The 24,731-nt window shown below is 45.5% G+C and overlaps 1 protein-coding gene across 3 annotated transcripts; it reads left to right on the top strand.

Annotated features, from left to right (window-relative positions):
- The first annotated feature begins 495 nt into the window (after window positions 1-495).
- rtn3 (reticulon 3) lies at window positions 496-24,722 on the top strand. Of its 3 annotated transcripts, XM_041243232.1 has the most exons (9): window positions 496-841; window positions 6,589-6,639; window positions 9,757-13,047; window positions 19,525-19,732; window positions 21,061-21,199; window positions 21,682-21,751; window positions 22,864-22,910; window positions 23,287-23,345; window positions 24,319-24,722. In XM_041243232.1, exons 1-9 carry the CDS (start codon window positions 709-711, stop codon window positions 24,362-24,364), a joined length of 4,044 nt encoding a protein of 1,347 aa, XP_041099166.1. In that variant the 5' UTR covers window positions 496-708; the 3' UTR covers window positions 24,365-24,722. The 3 variants fall into 3 exon arrangements, with proteins under 3 accessions (XP_041099166.1, XP_041099167.1, XP_041099168.1); XM_041243233.1 differs by lacking the exon at window positions 9,757-13,047 and having other exon boundaries at window positions 540-841; XM_041243234.1 differs by lacking the exons at window positions 6,589-6,639; window positions 9,757-13,047 and having other exon boundaries at window positions 543-841.
- The last annotated feature ends 9 nt before the right edge of the window (window positions 24,723-24,731 follow it).

Below are 24,731 nucleotides of genomic sequence, written 5' to 3'. Positions count from 1 at the left end.
AAAACAACAACACACACACAATTTTTAAAGCTGTAGCAGTCTCGATGTAGTTGTGGCGTTGTATCGAAATGATTCAGTCTGGTCGTGCTTGTCCACTTTACAACAGATATTAAAAATAATAACAGATTGCTGGTTGGCCAACTTGAAAACCAGCAACGCCCTGACCGGCCACACCCGTCTAAAGAAACATGGCACAAATCCAATAGTTTCGTCTACAGCATTGTTTCGGTAGTGCTTTTATGTCATCATTTAATGAGGGAAACACGCCGCTACAGACAAACCCCACAACCGCATTCGTTAACATCTGAACACAAGGGCACGGCCCCGAAACCACCCCGGGAACGGTGCGTTTCAAACCCGACACGTTTAACAAGAAACGTCGGGTCACACCTGCTGCTGCAAAGCCTGCCTCTCAGCTATGTGTCAAGCTGCAAAAGCACGGCTCCACCATGCGTGGCGTGTCTCTAATGACCGTGCATGCCACGCAGCCTCTCACCCCGGCGGGGCGGATCGGGGAGGGCTGTCTCCCCGGGCTGGGATTGCTTCACTTTGCGCAGGCGTTGCCCCAGCACCATTTTAACGAGGGGACGGGCTCTCCTCTGCAGTGCGCTTGGTGTGAAGCAGCAGGCTCGCAAATAAATTGAATGCACAGTTAAACCGAGGGGCTGTTTGCAGACACGCAAGACAAGTTGCAGTGCGGGGGGGAAAATGGCTGATTCTACGCAGCCTGAAAAAATACCGTCCTCGCAGGGCAGCGACGGTTTTGCTGATGCCTCCGCCGGACACAACGCACCTTCCCCGGGTAAAGACGTCAAGCCCACCCCTCCCGCAGCGTCCATCGGTAAGAAGAGCCGTCTTTTGAAAATGCTGATGTTTTCTGTCAAGATAAGAAAGATCTCCACAAAATCGATCTTGTTTGATACCGTAGTCCGTATTATTTCTGTAATAATAATCATAATAATCATAATCATATTAAATTAAATTAAAAAAGTTTATAGAGGCGTTGCATGAGTGACATCACGAGGGTTTGCAATACTTTGATATTTACTCGTGTTTTTAAGAGGCAGTATTGCTGGGAGAAAGTTGGAGCGCACATTTTTAAAAGTTTAAATTCAAAACAAACGCGGCATTTGTTTTAAAAAAGACAATTCGAGCAAGCTTGCGTCCTTGTTAAAACTGAAATGGTATGCTTTATTGAAAATAGTGCAAGATCTGTATCAGAAACTGTAACCTAGTTCATTTAGGCCTTCAATGAAACTAAAGATATATAACAAAATGCACAACTTGTGTTGTTTTTGGTTCTAAAGAACTGCTAATAATAATAATAATAATAATAATAATAATAATAATAATAATGGTGTTGGAAATGTGTATCGATCTGTTCTGGTCTAACTGGCATTACTGATTGCAACCAGATCTGTGTTTGTGTTGCATTGTGTGGTCAAGGTCGTTAATGTACAGGCTTTACAGTCTCAAAACCGCACTAAAATAGAATGATATTCTCACGCAAAACTTTACCCCCCTGGCGTGTTTGTCAACCAGGGTGTGAGTGCCCCTCGCAGAGAGGTGGGTGCGTGTTTATTTCCCGTGTGAAGTGGGGCGATGGTGAAATGCCTGCCTGTTGCAGCTCTCTGCACTGCAGTGGTCGCGTTACCAGGCAACGGCAGAGAAGGGAGGCACTCTTAAAGGGACCGCGGCACCTTTCTGAGCGAGAGCCGACCCCGAACCAGCAATGCAGCCTGCGCGATACTAGCATGCGTTTTGCGACCCCGAACCAGCAATGCAACCTGCGCGATACTAGCATGCGTTTTGCGACCCCGAACCAGCAATGCAACCTGCGCGATACTAGCAAGCGTTTTGCGACCCCGAACCAGCAATGCAACCTGCGCGATACTAGCATGCGTTTTGCGACCTCGAACCAGCAATGCAACCTGCGCGATACTAGCATGCGTTTTGCGACCCCGAACCAGCAATGCAACCTGCGCGATACTAGCAAGCGTTTTGCGACCCCGAACCAGCAATGCAACCTGCGCGATACTAGCATGCGTTTTGCGACCTCGAACCAGCAATGCAACCTGCGCGATACTAGCATGCGTTTTGCGACCCCGAACCAGCAATGCAACCTGCGCGATACTAGCAAACGTGCGACCCCGAACCAGCGACCAAACGAACCAGCAATGCGCGATACTAGCATGCGCGATACTAACCTGCGCGATACTAGCATGCGTTTTGCGACCCCGAACCAGCAATGCAACCTGCGCGATACTAGCATGCGTTTTGCGACCTCGAACCAGCAATGCAACCTGCGCGATACTAGCATGCGTTTTGCGACCCCGAACCAGCAATTGCATGCGTTTTGCGACCCCGAACCAGCAATGCAACCTTGCAGAGGTTTTAAGTTCTGTCTATTGTGTTTGTGTATGATGTTTGTTATTTATTAAATATGTATTTAACCAAGCGCCTACACTACCCTGCGGTGATGCATTTCTTTCTGGAGCACACGACGTCACTTCCTCCTTAGTTGCCAGTGTTTTTATTTGTTTGATTTTTTAAGAGAGTGATTTATTTTGATAGGTATATGCTTTTTGATCCATGTGTCCAGCAGGCCTGGATTATAAATCAATATTGAGCATCTAGAAGATTCTGTAGGTCAGTATTAGTATTTTAAGATTCTGAATTAACCAAGTAATTAAGAATTCAAATGCATCGTTGGTGGAAAAAATCAGTTTGCCTTTACGATTAGAGATTAAAATCTACTGTCAAGAGTTGTTGTCTGACCCAGGGATTAAATTTATGCTTAATTTCCTCTAATATTCTATGTGTTGTGTTTAATATTCTAGTTTGTGTTGTGTAGGCTTTTCTGTAGCCTCTTGTGGATCAGATATTCACCATGTTAACCGTTACAGAGACATTGCTTCTGAAACGTTGCAATACCGCCCCAGTGTAGATTTCTAGATTCGTGTGGTTTTATACAGATTGAGGGTATTAGCAATAACAAAATGAGGGCTAACTTTCAGGAGCGTAGCCATTAACCTGCTCCCCCTCAACACTGCCCCAAGTGGATGCAAGAAATTGCACATTTGTTCCCTGCTGTGTTTCGTGCCCACTAGGGGGCAGGGTGGCAGGTTAATGATCACGCTCTGGCGTTCCTGATGCACTTGGCGGTTAGACACAGTTCTGAGTCTATAATGACGCAGGGTGATGATTTGCCTCATTATGTTGTCTGTGGCGGTCTTGGTATGCAGATGGCTGGGCGCTTCCCTCCTGATTCAGTGCAGCTCCCAGACAGAGAGCAGATGGCAGGGACCAGGTATGAAGCAGACTGTGTGTGAACTTTGCCCAGCTAGTTGAAGGTGGCCTGGTGGCACTCTTCAGTACTCCGATTCAGACCAGAAAGCTGCTGTTTTCCATGTATTTTCATTTCAAAACATATCTGGTGCTATGCCAGGATTAATGTATCTCTGTTTGCAAGCCAGACTGTCTGGCACGGCCTTGGTCATTAACCCCGCCCCTTCGCTGCCTTCTTTCCTGTCAATAACCAGTCGGCTGCTTCCTCTGTTGACTGACATGCTTTCAGCCTGTAACATGACCCTGAAAGCAGTAAGGCTTCCTGGAAGGCAAGGCAAGCAAACTGAGAACTTTCTTTCAATCTGGTGCAGTACCGGAGGTCGGTCTTGCAATGAAAATACAGGATTGCTCTAACTTGTGTTTATTTCAAAACTGCACATTAGAGACAATTCCTTTTTAACGCAGCGTTTCTTAAATTCAGCAACCAATAGAGTTGTAACAGTAGTCCACTAGTGGGATATTATCAGTTATTTCTGTAGTCTTATTATTATTATGATGATGATGTTCACAAGAGTATCTCTGGAAGCACAGATCCAGTGCTGTAGCTTCAGATCACAAGAGTATTGCTGGAATGCTTGTACGGCCAAAAGTTTTGCATCCCCTAGAATTTTAGAATTGAAACCTAATTTTAAAAAAAACTGTCAGAACCTAGTTTTAGATTATTTAACAGTGTATAATCAAAGAAACTACACAACGACATCGCAAGAGTCTGCCAGAAGCCGTATTAGTAGTACAGTGTACATTTCAGATTTCGAAATGTCACGTTTTTCAGTGTCAGTTTTTTCGTTCTGTGGAAAACTACAAAGCAGCCTGTATTTCAATATGTTAAGGTAAGCAAAAAGCAGACTGACAAAAAGTTAGAGGAAGAACAGCTAACTAGCGTAGCTGCAGAAAGTAAAATATGGTTTATGATTATTGATTCCCACTCCCCCTTTAATGAATCCATTGCAAATACTGATGTGTTGAAATAGGGTCAACGAACACGCATGCATTTTGATAGATCTTCTTAAATTGGTTTTGCAATGCACTGCACTGGCTGTACTTTTGAGCATGCTGAAATAGACCCCTGTGAATAAACAGGCTTCCAAGTGCAGCAGAGTTGCTTGAAAGTAAGTGTCACACTTATACCTAGAGAAGCACTTGCCCAATTATTAAATACTCAATAGGGCTGGATTTAGAAATCATGAAAGAAACTTTATAAATTGGGCTGTTTCGAGCGCCACTCTGAAGTTGGCATGGGTTTGGATTCTCTGCTTGTGTTATTGTGGCGTGTGGATTGCACCCCCATTGATATCGTGATGCTGGAACATTTTTGCATGTGTCTGTTAAACCCGCTTATCCAGTTGTCCAGAATCCTGGTGTTAACATTATTTAGCAGAAGTTCTTGTACAGCTGTCCCTCTGACAATTCTACTTTTGCATGCAGCTCTGGCCAAAAGTTTTGCATCGCCTACAATTTTAAGATTGAGACATTCATAAAACATAAACTGCATGCACATAATTTAGATTTATTTATGTAATCAAAGAAACTAGAAAATGATATTGCGAGGCTGTAATGGTAGTATATCGTGTTTTGAAATGTCACATTTTTTATTTCAGTTGTTTTGTTAAGTGTAGGGAGAACTACAAAGCAGCGATGTGGAATTCACTATGTTAGCGCTACATTGTTCAGCAGGTTTCATTTGACTTTATGAAGCAAAAGTGAGCTCATTCTGTAAGGTGATGCAACAGTTTTGGCCACGGCTATATATCTGGAGAATCGCTTATCAAATTGTGATTTTAAACACTGTTGAACTTCTACCCATATTTCAAGAACAGTTCCCAGGCAACAAGGTTAGCGTAGGTGTAACAGTTTCCCTGGGAGTCTTTTTAGTTATTTCTAGTACTTTGTGGAAACGGCACCAAGCAGACACTTGCATGTTGATCTAGGATATGACAGGAACGCGCCTCTCTTGATTTCTCTCAATGTTCTCATATTTCAGTTGTATTGTCCTGTGTCTGCTGTCAATCTGTGTACAATAGACTCCCGTTCTATCATCATCCAATACAGGCCTACAGCGGCTGAACAAATCAAACTTCAATTATGGAAAGCATTGAAAACCTTTCCCTGTTTAACTGGCTTTATTTGAAGTGTGAGAAAGGGTCTAGACGAGCCTTTTTTAGCGTAGTATAACGGCATTTCTTATTCACAGATTAGCCCTGTTCTTGTAGTTTCTCGTCATTAAGCTGGTTCAAGATTAGTCGTGCTTGCGGGGTGTGGAACCGCTCCTGTATGGTTTTTATTCCCCGTCTTTCTGTCTTGTGTACATCATTAGCTGGATCTATGCTAGTGTGATCTGCATAGCACAGTGATAAAGAGGGTGTGGGAAAGAGACACCCTGCTGTCACAGTGGGTGTGGGTGTGACTGCCCTTCCATTACAGAGTGTTGAATCTCACCACGCTGGTTTTGTCAGTCCCCCCTGGAGGAATGCTGGATTAAGAGAGTAAGAGACCTGCCTTTTTTCCAAGCGTGCCAATTCAACCGCATTTAAAGCTTCCCACGATAAAAGCATAGGAAAGTGTAACAAAGTACATTGAAAACACAGGCAGGCATAGAGAGGTCTGGTAAAGCATATTAAAAGCATGACCAGCAATGATAAATTGTATGATGTAACCATGGGACAAGTGTGGGAGAATTGCTGTGCAATTTCCTGTAGTAAGCTCTTATAAGGGATGTGCCTTATAAAACTCAATGACATGAATTCCCATTGGTAGGTACTCGGCTGTAAAGGTGAAGGAAGGACAGCTTTTCCAGTTTTGAAATATATATGAAAATTCTTAATCAATTACAAGTATGAGTTTTAGCTGTCCCTCTGTTTGTGTAGCACATTTATATTTGTGTGTGTGTGTGTGTGTGTGTGTGTATATATATCTGTATATATATATATGTAGAAAAGCACTGTTTCAATTGTGATGAAACTTGGTAAGGACATTCTTCAGCACACACTATTGAGAGTATCCTCATCCGGGCTCACTTGAAAGAGTCTGTCCATATTTTCTGTTTTCCAGACCTCCATCTCCACATGTACTAATGACTTTAGTTTGTTAGATTATTATTATTTTTTTTTTTTAATAAGTGGATCATTCCATGGCACACAGCTGCAGCGTATTGCATTTGCAGTACTGTACTAGTGAAAAATATATAATGCAACATTATTACAAAAACCCATTCTCATCCCTCTCCTCTCTTTATTTTTTCAGATTCCTTTCTTTCTTCTCCTCAGCCTGTATCTCTCATTCAGTCTCCTCAAGGCAAGTCTCTTACCTTTGTCTCTCTTGTATTTTTCACTTGCTCATTGTATTTGTTTCGTCCTGGTGGAAGTAGTTTAGAAGGAGGCTGTATGAAATGGCACGCCAGCGCTTCTCTGCAGACTCTCCCACTGCCTGGCAGATAGATGGCTGACCCACATTCACGCTTGACCTTGAGTTGTCAGGCCCCACTGTGAACTCTTAAAGGAACAGGATTCAGATTTCAGTGTCCTCCGTTCGTTTAGATGAATTGAGAGGCTGTTCAGGGAGTATAGTACTCCACCAGCACAGAGCAGAGGGAGGCTGTTCAGAGAGTGTAAAAGCTTCTCTTTCTGCTCCACCAGCACAGAACAGAGTGAGGCTGTTCAGAGAGTGTAAGAGGTGCTCTCTTTCTGCTCCTCCAGCACACAGCAGAGGGAGGCTTTTCAGAGAGTATAAAAGCTTCTCTTTTTCTGCTCCACCAGCACAGAACAGAGGGAGGCTGTTCAGAGAGTATAAAAGCCTCCCTTTCTCTTTCTCTTTTCCACCACCAGCACAGGGGGCGACTGTTCAAGTACAAGAGCCCAAGTGACCACGTCTAGTGTAGATAGCCTGTCGCTCTTCCGAATTCCAGTTGGCTAGGATATTGTGACCCCCACCTTACAGGAGCAGTAAGAGACTAGGTAGAATGAACCAGCACCTTTTAATAGACTGTAGTTTAGTATTTTGACTTTGTTTAAAGGGGAGCAGTGATAATGTAGCTCACGTGGCCAGAAAATGACTTTTAAAGCCTAGTTTAGCCGTCCGTTTTAAATATATGAACCCCAAAGCTGTTCCTCAAACCCTTCTTGCGGGTTTGTTTGGGTCGGTGTGCCGTTGCAGCCTGCGTCTAAAACGCTCCTTGAATCTTCCTGTTTTGTTATGGGCTGGCCCCCGCTGTCATCGCTTTGCATGCCCCTACCTGCTCTAGCTGTTCATGTTATTAGATTTTTTTTTTTTTTTTTTTTTCAATTTTATTCACCATCAACCACTGACCAGATTCCCGACCCTGCTTGTGCTGCACTCTGCTGTGCACTGGGTAAATGGCAAATGAAGACCTTGAGAGAAGCCACTAGTCCTAACGTCTGCCATTCAGTTGATCTTTTAGTAGTTGATGTTTAGCCAGATTGCGTGTTTTATAGTTATGGATGGCAAATTAACCTGCAAGATTGCGCTTCTCAATGCTGGTCCTGTTAACAGCTGCTCAGTTTTTCGCTAGAATAGGTTCACTATGTTCGTGTGTAGTTGAGCGTTCTGTGAACTTCACTCAACCTTGTTGGCATACCAGTTTGTTTACATTAGCTAAGCGAGTTTGAGCTGCAGGCACCCAAGCTTCCTCCTTGAAGCTTTCTGGCCACTCTGAGCTAAACAGCCGTTCTCCGGCGACCTCCTGCAGCAGTAGGGGGTAATATGAACATAGCTCTGTTTTGATCTAAAATGGGAACAAAGGTAAAACTTTATTTTTTAATTTTTTTTGGCCCATACGAATAACATTTGTTGCGAAACACGTAGATTTGTCTACCGTGAAAATAATAACATTAATGTAGCTTTTCGTGTTTTACATGTCCTGCAGTTTTCAACCAGTTCTGAATTTGGAAACCGGTTGTGAATCTCTTCTGCTCAGCTCTCATTCCCTACTTCTGCACGACAGGAATATTTTTACAGCCCAGCTTCAGTTGTTTCAGACTAAGGGTGTAAGTTTAGTTTAACCCTTTGCAGTCAATTTATTCAGCGCTTGTCAGACGCGTAGGGTCCAATTTATTTTCACACGCGTTGTTTATTTTACACGCACTGTATAAAAGATCTTTTTTCAAAGTAGAACAGGTTTAAAAGACCCTGCATGGCAAAAGGACACTCAGTACTGTATCTACAGCCAAGCCCCACCCCTTGTTCGCTGTATTTTTCACATGCCTCTTCATAGACGTGCATACTGATAAATCCTCTCCTGATCTCTCGTTTTATCACCAAACTCCTCAATAATGCGATCAGAGTCATTATTTTATTACTATAACATCTCAAAAAGCTCTGTAGATGTCTGTGATATTCTTTGAGCGCTGGATGCGGAAGCAGCTGTCTCCTTTGCTTATGTCCGTGTTATCTCTGTAGTGCACGGGGCTGTCGGATATGCCTTTTTTTTCCGGTTCCTGTCGGTCTGGCTTTTTCCGGAGAAAAAAACGACTAGACCCCTGTGCTTTACTTCTTCTTTTTAATGATGTCGGACCGGAAGGGGATAATTGTAATGTCGGACCTGGTCCGACATAGGACTGCAAAGGGTTAATACTGAAGTTAAGAAAATGAAACGGACTCTCTCGCCCCCGTACCTCACGTTAGTCAGTGTGACCAGTTTACCCTCTTGTGGTCCCCTCTTGGCAAAAGCGTCGGACTGTGCCCAACAGAATCAACTAAGGATTACATCTTGTGCCAGGAGAGACTGGAGCATCTTGACCGATTAGAGTGTGTCCGGACCACGTCAGGCTAGCCTTAGCAGACCCTAGTGAGCGATGCTGTCGTGTTTCCTGGCTTTCATTTGCAACGTGGTTCAGTGTTTAGTGACAAATGCTGATTTTTAAACGGTGCGAAACACATAAGAACACAGTAAGAAACGTAGTTCCTCCGCTGTCTCGAGGAGGTCGATGGTGAACGTGGTTGGTTTGTAGCCGTAAAGGTTAAAATATTTAGAAATTGAAACTCAAGGGATTTTTCAATAGTTTGAAGCTCGCACTAGCCCTGCACCCCGTCCTTTTCTTGTATTATTATTATTATTATTTCTTCATCGTCATGCTGCTGTTGCATCCCGCTCCCCTGCTTTTCCTTATTGATGTGTTTTTTCAGAAGTGGTCTTTCATGTGATGTTGCTTCATTGAGGGTCTCGTATTCACAATGGCAACTGTCTTGGTTTTTACACGTGTCTCCACCTGCAGTGCTGGCTTTCCTCCATAGTATTGCAGTGCATGTTATCCCCAGCAAAAATGGGGATGTGGAAGCTGTCTGTCTTTTTTTTTTTTTTTGTATAGGCCTGCATGCGGTCTTGCTTCAGTGTGCATGTGAGTGTGTGTTCAGTCTTTTTATATATCGCTGTCTCTTCTTACTGTTTGGCTGCAGAAGGAATAAAGGGGCTCGTCTCCAATAAGCCTTCAGAAAGCGTGGCGACTTCCCTGCGGTTTCTATCCCAGCCCGGCTCATTCGCTCCTGTGGTCTTCGATAGTCACAGCCAAGCTTTGGGCAACAGAAACCTTCCTGAGCCTCCAGTGGAGCTCAAGGAAGCTACGAAAATAGAGGAAGTCCGAGGAGTCGGCACTGATTCTGTGATCGAAGCTGTGTCTAGCGAGTCCCCTCGACATGTCGCCCCCATTTCGGGAACAGGGGTGACGTTCCATGCTTTCAGCAACCTTGGCCTGAGCTCTTCCCCCGATGAGGTTCATGGTAAAACCCCTGATGAATCTCCAGCCACGAAGGTGCAAGAACTCAGCCAGGGTGTGTTTTCACGAGGACAGACCCCAGAAGAACCCAAAGTTCAGGGAAAGCCGAAGGCTGACAGCGAGACGTGGGGCGACGGAGGTTTCATGCTGTTCAAAGAAAGCCATTACGAGAGATCTCCCATCAAAGAGAGCACCGAACTGTTCTCCCCGTTCAACAAAGACCCTTCTCCGGATCAAGACTCGCCTGACTCCCCTTTCGAAGTGCTCGACGACAGCCAGAGAAAACACAGCTTCGGGAAAGAGTTCCTGGAAACCGTGACGTCAGAGTGGGTCCCAACTCAGATCGCTGCAGCAAAGGTGGTCCCTGATGTCGATCAAGCCAAAGACGAGAAGGATCAAGGACCTTTTGGACCTCTGGCTGACATCCATAGCATTGAAGTGACTACCAACCTAGAGAAAACTATCTGGGGAAAAGAACCAGCTTACAAATCCATGGAGAAAGAAGCAGAGGAGGATTCTGATGAGTCTAGAGACAGCACGCCTGAGCCAGATGAGGAAGAGAAGAAAATATCTTCAGTCTCTGGCAGAAAGACTGCCCCGCCTCCAACTCCGCCTCCTCTTCCTCCTCGAGCAAAACCCATCGATGCCCAAGTAGAGGAGAAACAGGCCAGTCCTGTCAAAGAATCTAGCGATGAGGACCTCGACTTCTTGCCAACCGCCTACATCTGGGAAAAACCAGAGAAAGATGCTAAAAAAACACAAAAAACTCTGGAAAAATCATGTGCAGACTTTGAAAACTTGCCTCCAGCATATTCTGAAGTAGAAACCACCACCATCGCCGCTGCCATCACCTCCTCTTCTCCACCGAGCTACGCCAGCTTTAAATTCAACACTGAAGAGCTTCTCAAAAGCCAGCAGCCTGCAACCGCGAAAGTGCCAGGTCCGAACTGGGGTGTAGACTCGGAACCAGTGGAAAACGTGGACGCAGACAGTTCTGGGGAGTCCGATGACACCGTGATCGAGGACATGTCGGTAGTGACGGAGCGAGAACCAGCTGTTCCCAAATCCACCGCGACCGTGAAAGATCCAGAAGAGATGGAGCAGAAAGTAGCTTCTGCTAAATTGGAGAAGCCCCTCTTGGTCCCGATCATCAACGTTATCGAAACAGAGGAGCAGATCATCAGTGACGACGAGAGTGATGAGAAAGCTTCCGAAGTGGTCGTGGAACCTGCAGACCGAGCTGGAAAAGGCAGTAGCACTCCTGTCGCTGGTACTACGCCACAGGACTCCAAACCTGCCGATGCTGTCGTAGGGAAAGAGGATTCTCAGCCCACGTCAGCTGAATCTAAAACCGAGAAACCAAAGCAGGATTCAGAACCAGTCCTAGCTGATTCTGAAATCAAGAGCCCTACCCAGGACTCGGAATGTATCTTTACGGATTCCATAATGGAGAAACTGACGCAGGACCCCAAACCAGTCCAAGCTGATCCTAAAATTGAGACACCCTCATCTGTTCTAGCTGATTTTGCAGAAGATAAATCTGCACAGGACCAAAAACCTATCCTGTTTGATTCTGAAACCAAGAAATCTACACAAGAATCTCAAACTTCCTTAGATTCTGTAATGGAGAAACCAACACAGGACCCCCAACCTGTCCTGTTTGACTCTGAAACCAAGATTTCTTCACAAGACACTAAAACCATCTTCACTGATTCTGTAATGGAGAAACCAACACAGGACCCCCAACCTGCCCTGTTTGACTCTGAAACCAAGATTTCTTCACAAGACACTAAAACCATCTTCACTGATTCTGTAATGGAGAAACCAACACAGGACCCCCAACCTGCCCTGTTTGACTCTGAAACCAAGATTTCTTCACAAGACACTAAAACCATCTTCACTGATTCTATAATGGAGAAACCAACACAGGATCCCAAACCTGTCCTGTTTGACTCTAAAATCGAGACGCCTCTTTCAACAGGGGTGGAAAGCAGTGTGGAAAGTTTTCTGACGGGAGGAGCTGTCAAAGCTGATGCTTACGAAAAGGCAGTTCAGGATCTTGGGGAAATGGAAATGGAAAAGGAAGATCCCACCAAGAGGATCCAGCCAGTTCACCTTGCAGAGACTGTAGAAGTCCAGCCCACCAGCATTGACGCTTCACAGGCTTCGTTCAGCTATGCACAGGATGTACCGACCAATACCACCAGCACAGCCACCACTGTTCAAACCAGAGCAGAGGAGCCTGTGGTGGCCAGTGAAGAAGTAGCCAAACGCCTCCCCAAGATCTCCTTCCCTTCTGGAAAGCCAGAAGACCTCTTGCCCAGAGCAGGACCCGCAGACCAACCTCCCGCTCGGAGCATCCCGCCTGCCATCCCGAAAGAAATGGCAAGCCGTGGAGGGGCAGAGAGCCCGCTGCCTGTGTTCAAGGAAGAGCTGTCGCGTGCAGAGGACTCTCCGGACAGCACCAGTGACCCGGAAAGCATCGAACCGGAGTGCTCTGTCTCTGCAGCCACCGACAGCTTCGTGGATTTCATGAGGGAATGCCTCAAGTCCCGGCAAGACGAGTCGCCAGAAGACCTCAGCCATGATTTTACAGCCAAGGTTTCGACCACGGCAGCCGTGGCGGGCTCCGGGCGACCACAAGCCGCGCCGACCGTGGTCCTGGATTTCGAGCAAGAGGAGCTTACAATTAAGGCCCTCAAGGAACTAGGAGAGAGCTTAGAGGAGGAGGAAGATAGAAACAGCCCTGCATCTAAACCTGGAGTCCAAAAGCTGCCGCTGTCATCGCAAGCTGCCCCAGAATCCGTCTCAAAGCAGCAGACCGCCACCTCTCCCGTTCAGTCCCACCCAGGGGTGGCTGAGATCTCTCCCTCAGGGGCTCCTAGAGAGGTAGAGGAGGCACCTGCAGATGATAACCAGAGGGCAGCGGCCGCTGCAGAGCATGCATTAGCAGCTTTACTAACCCAGATGTCAGGTAACATGTCCCTGGTGTGTGTGTTTTCTGTGCTTTTATTCTTTTAGCTTGGCGGGAAGGCTTACGCCTGCTCCCGTTTGTGTGTGTGTTTTTGCTAAGCCCGTCTGGCACAGCGCACTTAGCTAGTGACGGGTGTGAAATGCAGCCTTGATTGATGGGAAATAGTAATCGGAGATTTGATCACATGAAGGTTCAAGTGTGGTTTTAAATGGATCCTGTTCAGCAGCGTCGCTCAAGGATCTGGGTTCACCTCCAGTGCCTTTTGCCAGATTTAAAGTAACACTGCTGATCTGCCTATAAGTTGAGGTAAAGGCAAACGGCTTGTAATTGAACAAACCCGGACAGACCTTTATGCGTCGTGTGTAGGGGGTCTCCTATTGTATATGTCAGCTCATGCAGTTTGGGCAAGAGAACTTAAATACTATAGAGTAATAGACACACAATATATTAGAAGCATCACTTTTGTTTTAATATACTGCATTCGGTATCAATATAAAAAGATATCTGTTACTTAAACTTTCAGTAATTTTGCAGTTGGCTGTTTTAGTCACTATCATCTTTTCTTTTTTTTTTTTAAACTGGTTTAGGTTAGGGTACGCTGACCTGAGTAGTACAAGCACCAGCTTCTCCTCAACAAATCAGTCTTGTCGTAAATTGATTCATGTTCCCTTACTAAGTTATTAAGGGATGTTTAATAAGAACCGCCTACATGCAACAGAGGGTTCAATGAACTCCTGAAAATACCCCTGGCTTAGTGCTGAGACTGCCAGTGCCTTTTCATTGGACGAAGAATGTTGGCGTATGGAATTGCATGCAGAGAGAAACGGTTGCACCCCTACCCCTAGTTAATGAACCCCTATACCCGTGTCCCGGGCTGTTCACTAACGCTTCGTTGCCTGTGCAGGCCTCATTTTTGTCTCTGGGGTCTTGCTTGCTTGCTGCTGAGGCTCACTTTTCTGCTGTGCTGTAATCATCTGCACGTCTGATTTCTGAAACTGTGCCCTGTGCTGATGCCGGAACCCTCGCTCTCTCATTCCTGAGAGCTGAGCTCACCAGGGCAAGGGGGAGAGCCACGGGCCGTCAGGTTTATAAAACTGCCTTGCATCTCATTGCAGGACAACATTCAGCAAGACCTTTTTCAAGGCTTGATTTTCACTTTCAAGTCCAATTATCCACCCACACTATGTTCACGTACAGCCTTGGCCAAAAGTTTTGCATCGCCCTGAAGAATGAACTCCTTTTGCTTCATGAAGTCGGACGAGACTTGCTGCATAATGTTACATTAACATCTTGAATTAAATACCGCTTTTGTAGTTTTCCATAAACGTAATGAACAACTGACATTTTGAAATCTAACATAAAATACTGTACTACTGGTATGGCTTCTGGTAGACCTTTTTTGCAATATCATTTTGTAGTTTCTTTGATTTTTACATGATGATAAATAAAATATCTAAATTGTTGTTTTTTTTTTTTTTTAAGGATATCTTAATCCTATAATTCTACGTGATGTTAAACTTTTTGTCCATAGATGTATGTTGCTGCTCTCTGTACAGGTAATAGGTCACAGCATGAATCCTAGGGAATTTGCAAAGGGTTAACAGATAAATTCACAGGATCCCACGTTAAAGTTATGTCAGATACTCCAAATAAAATCTACCTTTGCACACACTGTGGATGTCAGGTGATCTGCATGTTCTCTCTGATTTAGGATCCTCTTTCAAACCTTTCTGTGCTTCCCTTCTCTGCATGGTGAACACGATTCCTGCCCTCATTTCTGCACCCGTCTTTACCAAACCTTAATCCTGCATTCCCAGCCTTCTGTAGCTTTCGCATTTAATCCCATAAACTCAATGTTTGTACAAATGATCAATCAGTCAATCTCGGTTTTATATAGCGCCTTTCATAGGAGGTTGTGTGGTCCAGTGGTTAAAGAAACAGGCTCGTAACCAGGAGGTTCAAATCCCAGCTCAGCCACTGACTCCCTGTGTGACCCTGAGCGAGTCGCTTCACCTCCTTGTGCTGCGTCTTTGGGGTGAGGCGTTGTTGTAAGTAACTCTGCAGCTGATGCATCGTTCACACCCCCTAGTCTCGTATCTTTTAAAGCGCTTTGTGATGGTGCTCCACTATGAAAGGCGCTATATAGAAATAGATTTATTATTATTATTACAAATCGCTTTACAAGATGCAGTAACAAGAAGAAAATCCATAACACTTCAAATACAGAGAAATGCATAATACATTTTACAGTAAAAAACAATGCATAATACATTAAATACAGTGCAAAGTGCAGAATACATGATAGCAGCATAATACATGAAATAGTGCATTAAATACAGTGGAAAGAGCAGAATACATGATAGCAGCATAATACATGAAATAGTGCATTAAATACAGTGGAAAGAGCAGAATACATGATAGCAGCATAATACATGAAATAGTGCATTAAATACAGTGGAAAGAGCAGAATACATGATAGCAGCATAATACATGAAATAGTTGCAGCAACACAGCAGCTAATAGCAGATAACAGGCTTAAGGAGCATGGAAAGCAAGAGAGAACAGGTGGGTCTTGAGAGTTGATTTAAAGCGAGCGACGGTGGGAGCATCACGCACCAAAGCTGGGAGAGAGCTCCATGAGGCTAAACGAGCGTTCTCCAAGTGTGGTGCTCTTTTGCTTGGGGATAACAAGCAGGTTCAGACTTGGAGGACCTCCGCTTGCGGGCCGGGACACAGCAGGGTCAGCAGGTTGAGGAGGTACTCCGGACCTGTGTGACGAAGGGCATTGTAGAGTTTTGAAAATTTGAACCTGTGCATTCACGCTTTCCTGTTTGTTTGCACATGCTGATGAAAGAGTGTTCCTGTCAGCTGTATTAAAAAAAATAAATAAATAGAAAACCCTGGTTGCCTGTGCTGGCAATGTGTGTGCACCAGAGCCAGCGCGTGTGTGCGTCTCTCGCTATCACGCTTGCTCCTGATCGTACCCATCAATCATCCGTTCAGCTGGATCTTAATGCTTTTGAGCGCTTTTAGCGCCTCTGATTACTCCATTAGTAATCTCAGCTGTTGGAAATCTGTAGTTCTTAGGTGCAAGCGGACTGAAATTTTATTGAATTACAGAAACCGTTCTAGACGAATCCAGCATTGCCTGCTCCACAGAAATCGATCAAATTGATAGTGCTGTCACGTTACAGGTGCTTTTCAATACCACAGGAGATGTAGGATTCTAATGTAGCTCCGTTGGAAGCAGTTGAATCTCTGGGAATCCAACTGAATCCTGACTCGCTTTCTTGACGGTTAGACAAGTGCTAAGGTTTGAATTTTGCCTAAGCATTTAATCTTGTCAAACATGCAGACCAAACCTAGATTTTTAGCTTGAGTGTTTACACAACAGTAAGGGTACAGTGTGCAGCTCTGGACAAAAGTTTAGCATCACCTAGAATTTTAGGATTCAGATAGATGGGTAGATATAATAACATGGTGTTATCAAAGAAACTGCAAAATGATCTCGCAAAAGTTGAGTATATGGGGGGGGGGACTGCAAAGCGGTGTGCAGTTCAATGCGTTAACGTCTCATTATTCAGCAGGTTGCATTTGACTTTACGAAGCAAAATGTGTTCCTTCTACAGGGTGATGCAAAGCCTTTGACCAGAGCTGTAGGTCAGTTTTATTTCTTCCATATACAATGAAGTTTGTACACAGATGCATGCTGCAGCCAATTTATAAAACAGCGATGGAGGGATTCTCGGAATAGCTTTGGTAACATTCCCAATGTGTTGAAGTTTTAAAGGAAATTCAAAGAAAACGAAGACCCCTAGCAGATGAGTAGAGGGCAGATGTAAACTGTTTGTTTGTCTGACGTCTCTGCATGGACGATATTTCATCCTGAGCACAATGGATAAAGGAATGTGAGCGCGGGCGGGGGGGGGGGGGGGAATGCCACGTCCCATCAAAAAGGGGCATTGTTCTTTGAGGCAGACGCTAATGATACAGAGTTGTGACTCGAGATTTTTTGTTAAAAATTTTCTGTTGGAATGAGTTCAATCCTACCTCTAACACAGCTGCTCTTCTGAGCCGTATCTGTAGCGCTGTGATGTTCTTCAGCAGTTTGACACATGCATGCTGTTTTGTTCTTTTTCTGGCAGTGCCAGTGATCTGAGAATTTACACACCCAATGGGACAGGAGCCCGGGGAGGGGAGATGGGAGCACTGTTCAGAACAGAGTGGACCATTCACCCCATGCAGCGGGCTTGTAAATAAACAGTCACTGCATCTGCTGTGCAGGGACGAAAAAGCTCCCGGGAAATAAGGAATCGGACTCGTACGAGTCGATGACATTACTGATCTGGATATTTTTGCTAAACTTGTAACAAATTTAACACTGAAACGTTTAATGGTTCTTGGTGTTCTCACTTTCTTGGTTTCGAATAGATTTTTTTTTTTTGAAATTGCATGCTGTTGCGTTCATGTTTTCAGAGGGCTTGTTTAGTACATGCTAGTTGCCAGCGTGCGGGTCTATTTTTAGAGGTTTGATACATTTGAGGCTGCAGACGGTGACCTCCATACAGGAACGTGTAGCTGTGTCCTACTTCTGTTTTTTTTTTTTTTTTATTTGTAGGCTGCTGATGAAGTTTGAACCACACGTGTCCGTTTGCTAGCAGTGCAGCTTGATGCGATCCCTGCAGGGGTGATGCACACTCCCGCTCTCGCAAGCACACAGAGAGCCGCTCTGATACAGGGGCTCCTGTCCCTCTGGTAGTGACCTCAGTCCTCCCCTCTCCACACAGCGTGGCTCTGCAGCACAGTGCAGTGCTGTCTCAGTGTCTTAAAGAACTCTCTGTGTGCAAAACCTGTAGGAAGAGAAGCACACGAGGGTCCTTCGCCCAGCCGCGCTGTTGCAATGGGAGTCTGGAGCAGCTGCTGCTAGTCAGGGAGTTGAGAGCGTTCTGAGTGTGACAAATATATTCAAACTAATTCTGCTTGAAATGGATTCGGTTGACTGTTTTTTCGCAGTCTTGGATCGCAGGGCTGCTGGTTACTCCAGGGTGAATACAAATAACACAGGGGGGCCCTTTCTTGCGAAGCTCCGGGATTCTGGAATGCTCTGCCTTCTTGTGCCAGGGAAGCTGGGTCTCTGACTGTGTTTTTAAATCAAGATTGAAATTGTAATTTTACAAAAAAGCTTTACTATCTTAGCTTTCCTATTTTACGATCAAAACCTGATTTTCTTTTTGTCCTTTTTTAAAAAAAAAAAAAATTCAAATTCATTTTGTTTTAGACACCAATTCTGTTTCTACAAACTACTCATGTCTGTTTGATAAGGTTCTCTATTGCACTGTTTTTAATTCAGTGGTTTGTATTTGTTTTATGTGTGTGTGTGGGGGGGGCCTTGTGATTGAAAGTCGCTATAGAAATATGAATTGTTTGTATAACTTTTTTATTGTTCCGAGAATCGTTTACCTTAAGAGGTGAAAAATATTTCCAGTCTGTTCTGCAGGTAACCCACTGCATCCTGGTGACGAGCTAAAAGTCCTGCTTTTTTTAAATGGGGTTACATTTGCTTAAATGTGAATACCTGTCAAATCAAGATGCACCTTCAGCCTCCACATAGGACGTGTACATAGTGAAGTAACTTACAAAAAAAATGGTGATTAAGAAGATTCAAGAAAATGCACAGAGTCCTTTTCTTCAATCAGTTGTTAGGTTTATTGAAATATGCAGGGAGTCTGGTCCCAGGTACAGGACAAACAGAATACTCATCATTCCAATGTTTGCATGACATTAAATACCCTTCTGTATAGATGGTCCACCTCCTCTTTCTCTGACACTTAACCAATGGTCAAGGTACAACACATTATTCTGTTAATTTATTGTGTGTGTGTGTGTCTCTGTGTGTAGTCTAGTGTGACAACCTCTGAACTCAGTGCATTCTTCACACTCCTGGAGAAAAAAAGGTCCATAAATCTGCCCCTTTGATCCCAGTGGCATTATCTCTTTCGATCTCTCTGAGAACCTCTGGGTCCAACGCCAGTCCCTGGGAGCCTTTTAGCCCCTTTATGTTTTGCATTCCAAGTCTTCCAGCCTGGCCCCTTCTGGTCCACAGCATTGTTATCTCGTTAGCTTGCAGTCATTGTTGGGCAGTTTGTAGACGCATCGTCTCTATCAATTGAAAGCAGTACATGCAATTTGAACCAAACAGTCTGCTATCTGCAATATTAGTCTCCTTTCAGAAAAGAACACCAGTATAGCTCTGCCAGTCCACATGCGTAGCAAACTGCTAATCAATTCTCAATCCATGTTTTCCAACACATAGTATGCAAATGTACTTTCTGCCACCACACATTCCCAGAGTGTTTACAGCACATGTAGTCCATTAGAAGAACAGCTATTCCTCAAAGATCTGCAACAGAGATCATTACATCGGACCCCTAAAGGGTTAACTCCTTCGCCTCTCACCCCTGTGTCTGTGCCGTGCAGTGTGGGAGCTGATCTACTGGCGGGATCTGAAGACGTCTGCCGCTGTGTTCGGGGTCACCCTGCTGCTGCTGCTCTCCCTGGCTGCCTTCAGTGTGGTCAGCGTGCTCTCCTACCTGCTCCTGGCTCTGCTCACCGTCACCATCTCCTTCCGCGTCTTCAAGAGCGTGGTGCAGGCGGTGCAGAAATCGGACGAAGGGCATCCCTTCAGGTAGGTGCACGCTCCCTCCCCGTGCCTTCGGAGGGGCAATCCGGGGTCATGCAATCCAGGGGGTTGCCCCAGGACCCCAGTGCTGTAAAAGGCTCTAATGAAGTCCAAGCGGTAGCCTGTCGGGGTGCAGGGTAATCAAACAAGCACTGAAGTCGACGAGACTAGTCTTTCAGTTCCGTACGCTCGCTGATGAAGGCACAAGCCTAAATGTTGTTGTGCTTATTTAGTTTGATTTTAAAAGCAGGTTTTGAGGGGGGACTGCAATTGATCTGTTGTTTTCCAGTATACTTCAAGAAAAACTGACAAACCTGAAAAATTTCAAAATGCTAAATTTATTTATTTTTTGATAAATAAAAGATCTAAATTATGTTCAGATATTTGTCTCAAACCTAAAATTGTAGGTGATGCAAAACTTTTAGCCGTAAGTGTATAGCGTAGAGCGGTGTTTGTATAGATGCGTTTTGGTAAAGCAGTGAATAACTGATATTTAATGGTTTTTAAAACACTACCCCTCTTATAATCTCACTTTTGCTCCAAGCTGTTCTTTCAGTGTCACATGGTTTCCAATAGAAATGAAGCATTTCACTGCCGTCTTTTAAACCATTCGCTCTCATAACACATTCCCCCGGGGAAGCGTTGTTTTTGTTCAAAGCCTTTCTCCCTCAGCTTTATACAGGCCTACTCTCTCTATATAAAGCACTTCTTGTTCTCCCTGTTAAATGTATAGTTTAAGATTTCAGCTGAACACAGATCTTTGCCGCACATGCTTCGCTATCACTCGCTCTTCTGTGCGTTTGGTACTTCTGTACCATGCGCACGTCATGCCTGTTTAACATGTTGTAAAGGGTGTTTTGGGTCAGCATCGAAAGCGTGAAACAAAAGCTACACAAGGCATTTTCAGCGTGGTGCAGATTTAAAACACTGGGCCAGTTATTCCAGAAACTGTTCGTGTTCAATCATCTAACTGTTTGATAAACGCCTTCGGGAAAGCTTCAGTGAAGCCAGTGCACGAGTGAGCTCTGAGTACATCGCAGCCATTCTGCTGTGCACGAGACAGTTTCCTTTCTTTCAGAAGGAATTTGATGGGAAACCCAGTTTTTACTGTAGTTCTGCAAAACGGTATTAATTGCACTTTTCGAAACACATTGAAAGCCTGTTTCTTAATGTTGGTTTAAATTTTGTATGCAGACACGCAAGAACTAAGGTGATGATCGGAACACAGCACTGGATAGTTTGGTTCAGTGTGAGTCTGTTTCCCTGAAGCACCTAGATTTGTACTGTGTGATTGGATGATTGTCATTGACGGTGTGTCTCTCCCCCCACCCCAGGGCCTACATTGAGAAGGACATCAGTCTGTCCTCAGAGTCCTTCAGCCGCTACGTGGACACGGGCCTGAGACACTGCAACTGTGTCCTCAAGCAATTGAGTCGTCTCTTTCTGGTGGAGGACCTGGTTGAGTCTCTGAAGGTCAGGATCTCTCTCTTTCTCTCTCTCTCTCTCTCTCTCTTATTGTTTTAGTTTTTATTATGTTTCATTCTGAGGGTTCTGGGCTCTGTTGCATTCTCGTCATGTTTCTCTAACCCTGTCTGTACCCGGCTTTGAGCTGCTTGGAGCTTGTCTGGAGAATGGGGGTGATTTTAATATTATCGAGCAGGAATCTGAGCCCGCTCAGTCACATCCTGCTATTGTTCCTCTAGTGTGGCTGAAACTGGCGCTCTACCTGAGGTGGAGAAAAGAAAGCGATTGACAGATTGTCTTCCATGAGCTGCAAGGGTCTCCAGTGTGAAGAATTTCATGGAGAGACTCCGGTCCATATTTACTGTGCTTTCTCAAGCCATATATTAAATGATTGTTTATTAATGTAATAATACACACATGCATCTTTTTGTGTGAAACGTAAGCATTGATTATTTTCATGTAATGGCTGTCCTCTCTGTCGCTGTCCGCAGCTGGCAGTGTTCATGTGGTTGATGACCTACGTTGGCGCGGTCTTCAATGGCATCACGCTTCTCATCATAGGTAAGGCTCTGCCACTCGAGATGAATGCTCGGAACCGACTGGTTATGTTAACATTGCAAACGTGTATTCCCGACTGCTCCCAGGTGGTGGCGCACAATTGGCAGAGCGCCACGCGGGGGGGGGTGGGGGCTTAGGTCAGCCAGGGTGTCCTCGGCTCACCGCACACCAGCGACCCCTGTGGTCTGGCCGGGCGCCTGCGGGCTTGCCTGTAAGCTGCCCAGAGCTGCGCTGTCCTCCGACGCTGTAGCTCTGAGGTGGCTGCATGGTGAGTCCGCAGCGTGTAAAGGAGCGGGCGGCTGACGGCACACTCTTCGGAGGACAGCTTGTGTTGGTCTTCGCCCGCTCCCGAGTTGGCAGCGCTGAGCTGAGCCTAAAAATAACTGGCTATGCCAAATTGGGGAGAAAATGATAAAAATAATTGGCGATTACTAAATCAATGCTTTCAGTGCTACAACTGTGACCAAAAGTTTTGCATCGCCCTATAGAATTAACACATTTTGTATGTTTATGTAGTTTTATTTTTTTAAGTGATGTCTCAATCTCGATGCAAACCGTTTGGTCACAGGTGTACGGTTTAGTTTTTGCTCAGTGTGTCGAGGTGCTGTCAAGTTCAAGCTGGCTGACAGAGGCCTGTGAAACATCTGCTACAGTGTCTTTGTAGAGTAGAGCGCCATCTAGTGAACAGCAACTTTGGATCAAGTTTCCTTTTCTTTTGCTGGCAATACCCTGCATTTTTTTTGGGGGGGGAGTGCAGTTTTACAAAATGTCATTACTTGCGTGCTGACTTCTGCGGCGAAAAGCTTTGTGACGTGAGGTGGGGGAAGCATACACGTGTCGCGCAGACTTCGGTGCTTAATGCTTCACTGTGGGCAACGGCGCAACACTAATATGCTTCCCCAACTCACTTTTCAGAAGCGTGTCTGTCCCCCGTGACTGTTTGGTTTGGTGCACACCCTCACAGTTACAGCTGAGTGTGCGCTTGCTTGCCTCTGACTGTTCTGTAGCTTAGACCAGCAGGCATTAACATTATAGGGAAGCAGCCTAGTCCTTCGTGAATAAGAGATTTCTTTTTTGTCTGCTTGTTGCACTAACGTGGCTCTGCTTTTCCACAGCTCACATTCTGGTGTTCAGCATCCCTGTTGTTTATGAGAAGTACAAGGTAAGAGCAACAGGCAGAATCTGTTTCTTTTATATACTTCCTCTTGCCTTTCATACAGCAGTGTTTTTATTTCATTCTGAAGTTTGACAAAGCAAAAACGTCTAGCGACAACCGTCCACACCAGTGGCAGCTAGCAGAAGATCTTAAAGGAAAAGGCTTCATCTTAAGTGCGGGTAAACATTTGACAGCATGGGGTACAGCGTTTGTGCTCTGATCTTGAGGAGTGTGCTGTGACCCTTGCAGTTGATGTTGTGGATCATGTAGGCATTTATAAATCAGAACCAACCAGTGATGCCCTTCTTCCAGTCAAGTCCACTGGAGTTCGGGTCACGGCCCCTTGTGAACTAATCTGTTTTCTCTGAACCCTCCCCTCCAGACTCAGATCGATCACTATGTTGGAATTGTACACAATCAAGTCAAGTCAGTCGTTTCAAAGTAAGGACATTTTTTTTTTTTTTTTTACTTCTTTCTTTATTCATCTGAGCCAGTGTCGAGTGTAAACTTGCTTGTGTTTTCTAGGTCAGTCCGGAACTATAACGTCAGCCTTGCCAGCTAAAAGGCACGGCCAAGTGGCGTGCAGGGGGAGTCATACAGGCAGGGGAGCGCAGGGGTCACAGAGAGTCTCCTCTGGTAAAGGCACGGCCGAGTGGCGTGCAGGGGGAGTCATACAGGCAGGGGAGCGCAGGGGTCCCTGAGGGTCTCCCCTGGTAAAGGCACGGCCGAGTGGCGTGCAGGGGGAGTCATACAGGCAGGGGAGCGCAGGGGTCCCTGAGGGTCTCCCCTGGTAAAGGCACGGCCGAGTGGCGTGCAGGGGGAGTCATACAGGCAGGGGAGCGCAGGGGTCCCAGAGAGTCTCCTCTGGTAAAGGCACGGCCGAGTGGCGTGCAGGGGGAGTCATACAGGCAGGGGAGTGCAGGGGTCACAGAGAGTCTCCTCTGGTAAAGGCACGGCCGAGTGGCGTGCAGGGGGAGTCATACAGGCAGGGGAGCGCAGGGGTCCCTGAGAGTCTCCTCTGGTAAAGGCACGGCCGAGTGGCATGCAGGGGCAGTCATACAGGCAGGGGAGCGCAGGGGTCCCTGAGAGTCTCCTCTGGTAAAGGCACGGCCGAGTGGCATGCAGGGGCAGTCATACAGGCAGGGGAGCACCGTATCCTGGGTGTGTGAAGCTGCCGGTCTCTGCTGGAGATTCCATAGTACCCCCTACTGGCCAGGCGTCAGATGAGCTCAAACACCTGCAGGGCTTGTCCTCCAGGGGGCAGTAGCTCACATCCGCTGTGGAACTCCTGGATGCAAGAGACAGCGCACGGGCTTATATATGAAACGGGGTTAACAGTGTTTCTGAAGAGTCCCTAATTATAAATGCTGCTTGTATCAATATTCTCAGTAATTTGATTCTTTTTTTTTTGCAGGGTCCAGGCAAAAGTCCCGGGTTTGTCGAAGCGCAAGCCTGAATAAACCCTGCGCCCCTCCCCAGCCCCCCTCTCTCTCCTCAACCCGTGGTCTGCACTGAAACCTCCCACTCGAGCTACTTCGTAATCAATGTAACCGTGTAACTACACTAGAGAACAGCTCTGCTCCGCTCCCTTTGTTTTTTGCAACAAATCAAATCTTAATGTATCTTAACAAGTAAGCAGGGACTGAACTAAAGGCTGTTTTGCAGTGAACGAAACTAAATCTGTGACCTGATGTTTATGGAACGAAAGCCATTGCGCTGGGAGGCTAGGCTAGTTGTGTTGGGGAAACGGTACTGAGCTATTCTTTCAATGAACAAAAAAAAACACTGTAGGTCAATATTATTAGGGTCAAATATAAAGAAAGCCAG

The sequence above is a fragment of the Polyodon spathula genome, unplaced genomic scaffold (assembly GCF_017654505.1).
Source record: "Polyodon spathula isolate WHYD16114869_AA unplaced genomic scaffold, ASM1765450v1 scaffolds_1681, whole genome shotgun sequence".
Lineage (NCBI taxonomy): Eukaryota > Metazoa > Chordata > Actinopteri > Acipenseriformes > Polyodontidae > Polyodon > Polyodon spathula.
Note: the sequence above shows the minus strand (reverse complement) of the source record. Positions and strands in the feature narration are given on the sequence as shown.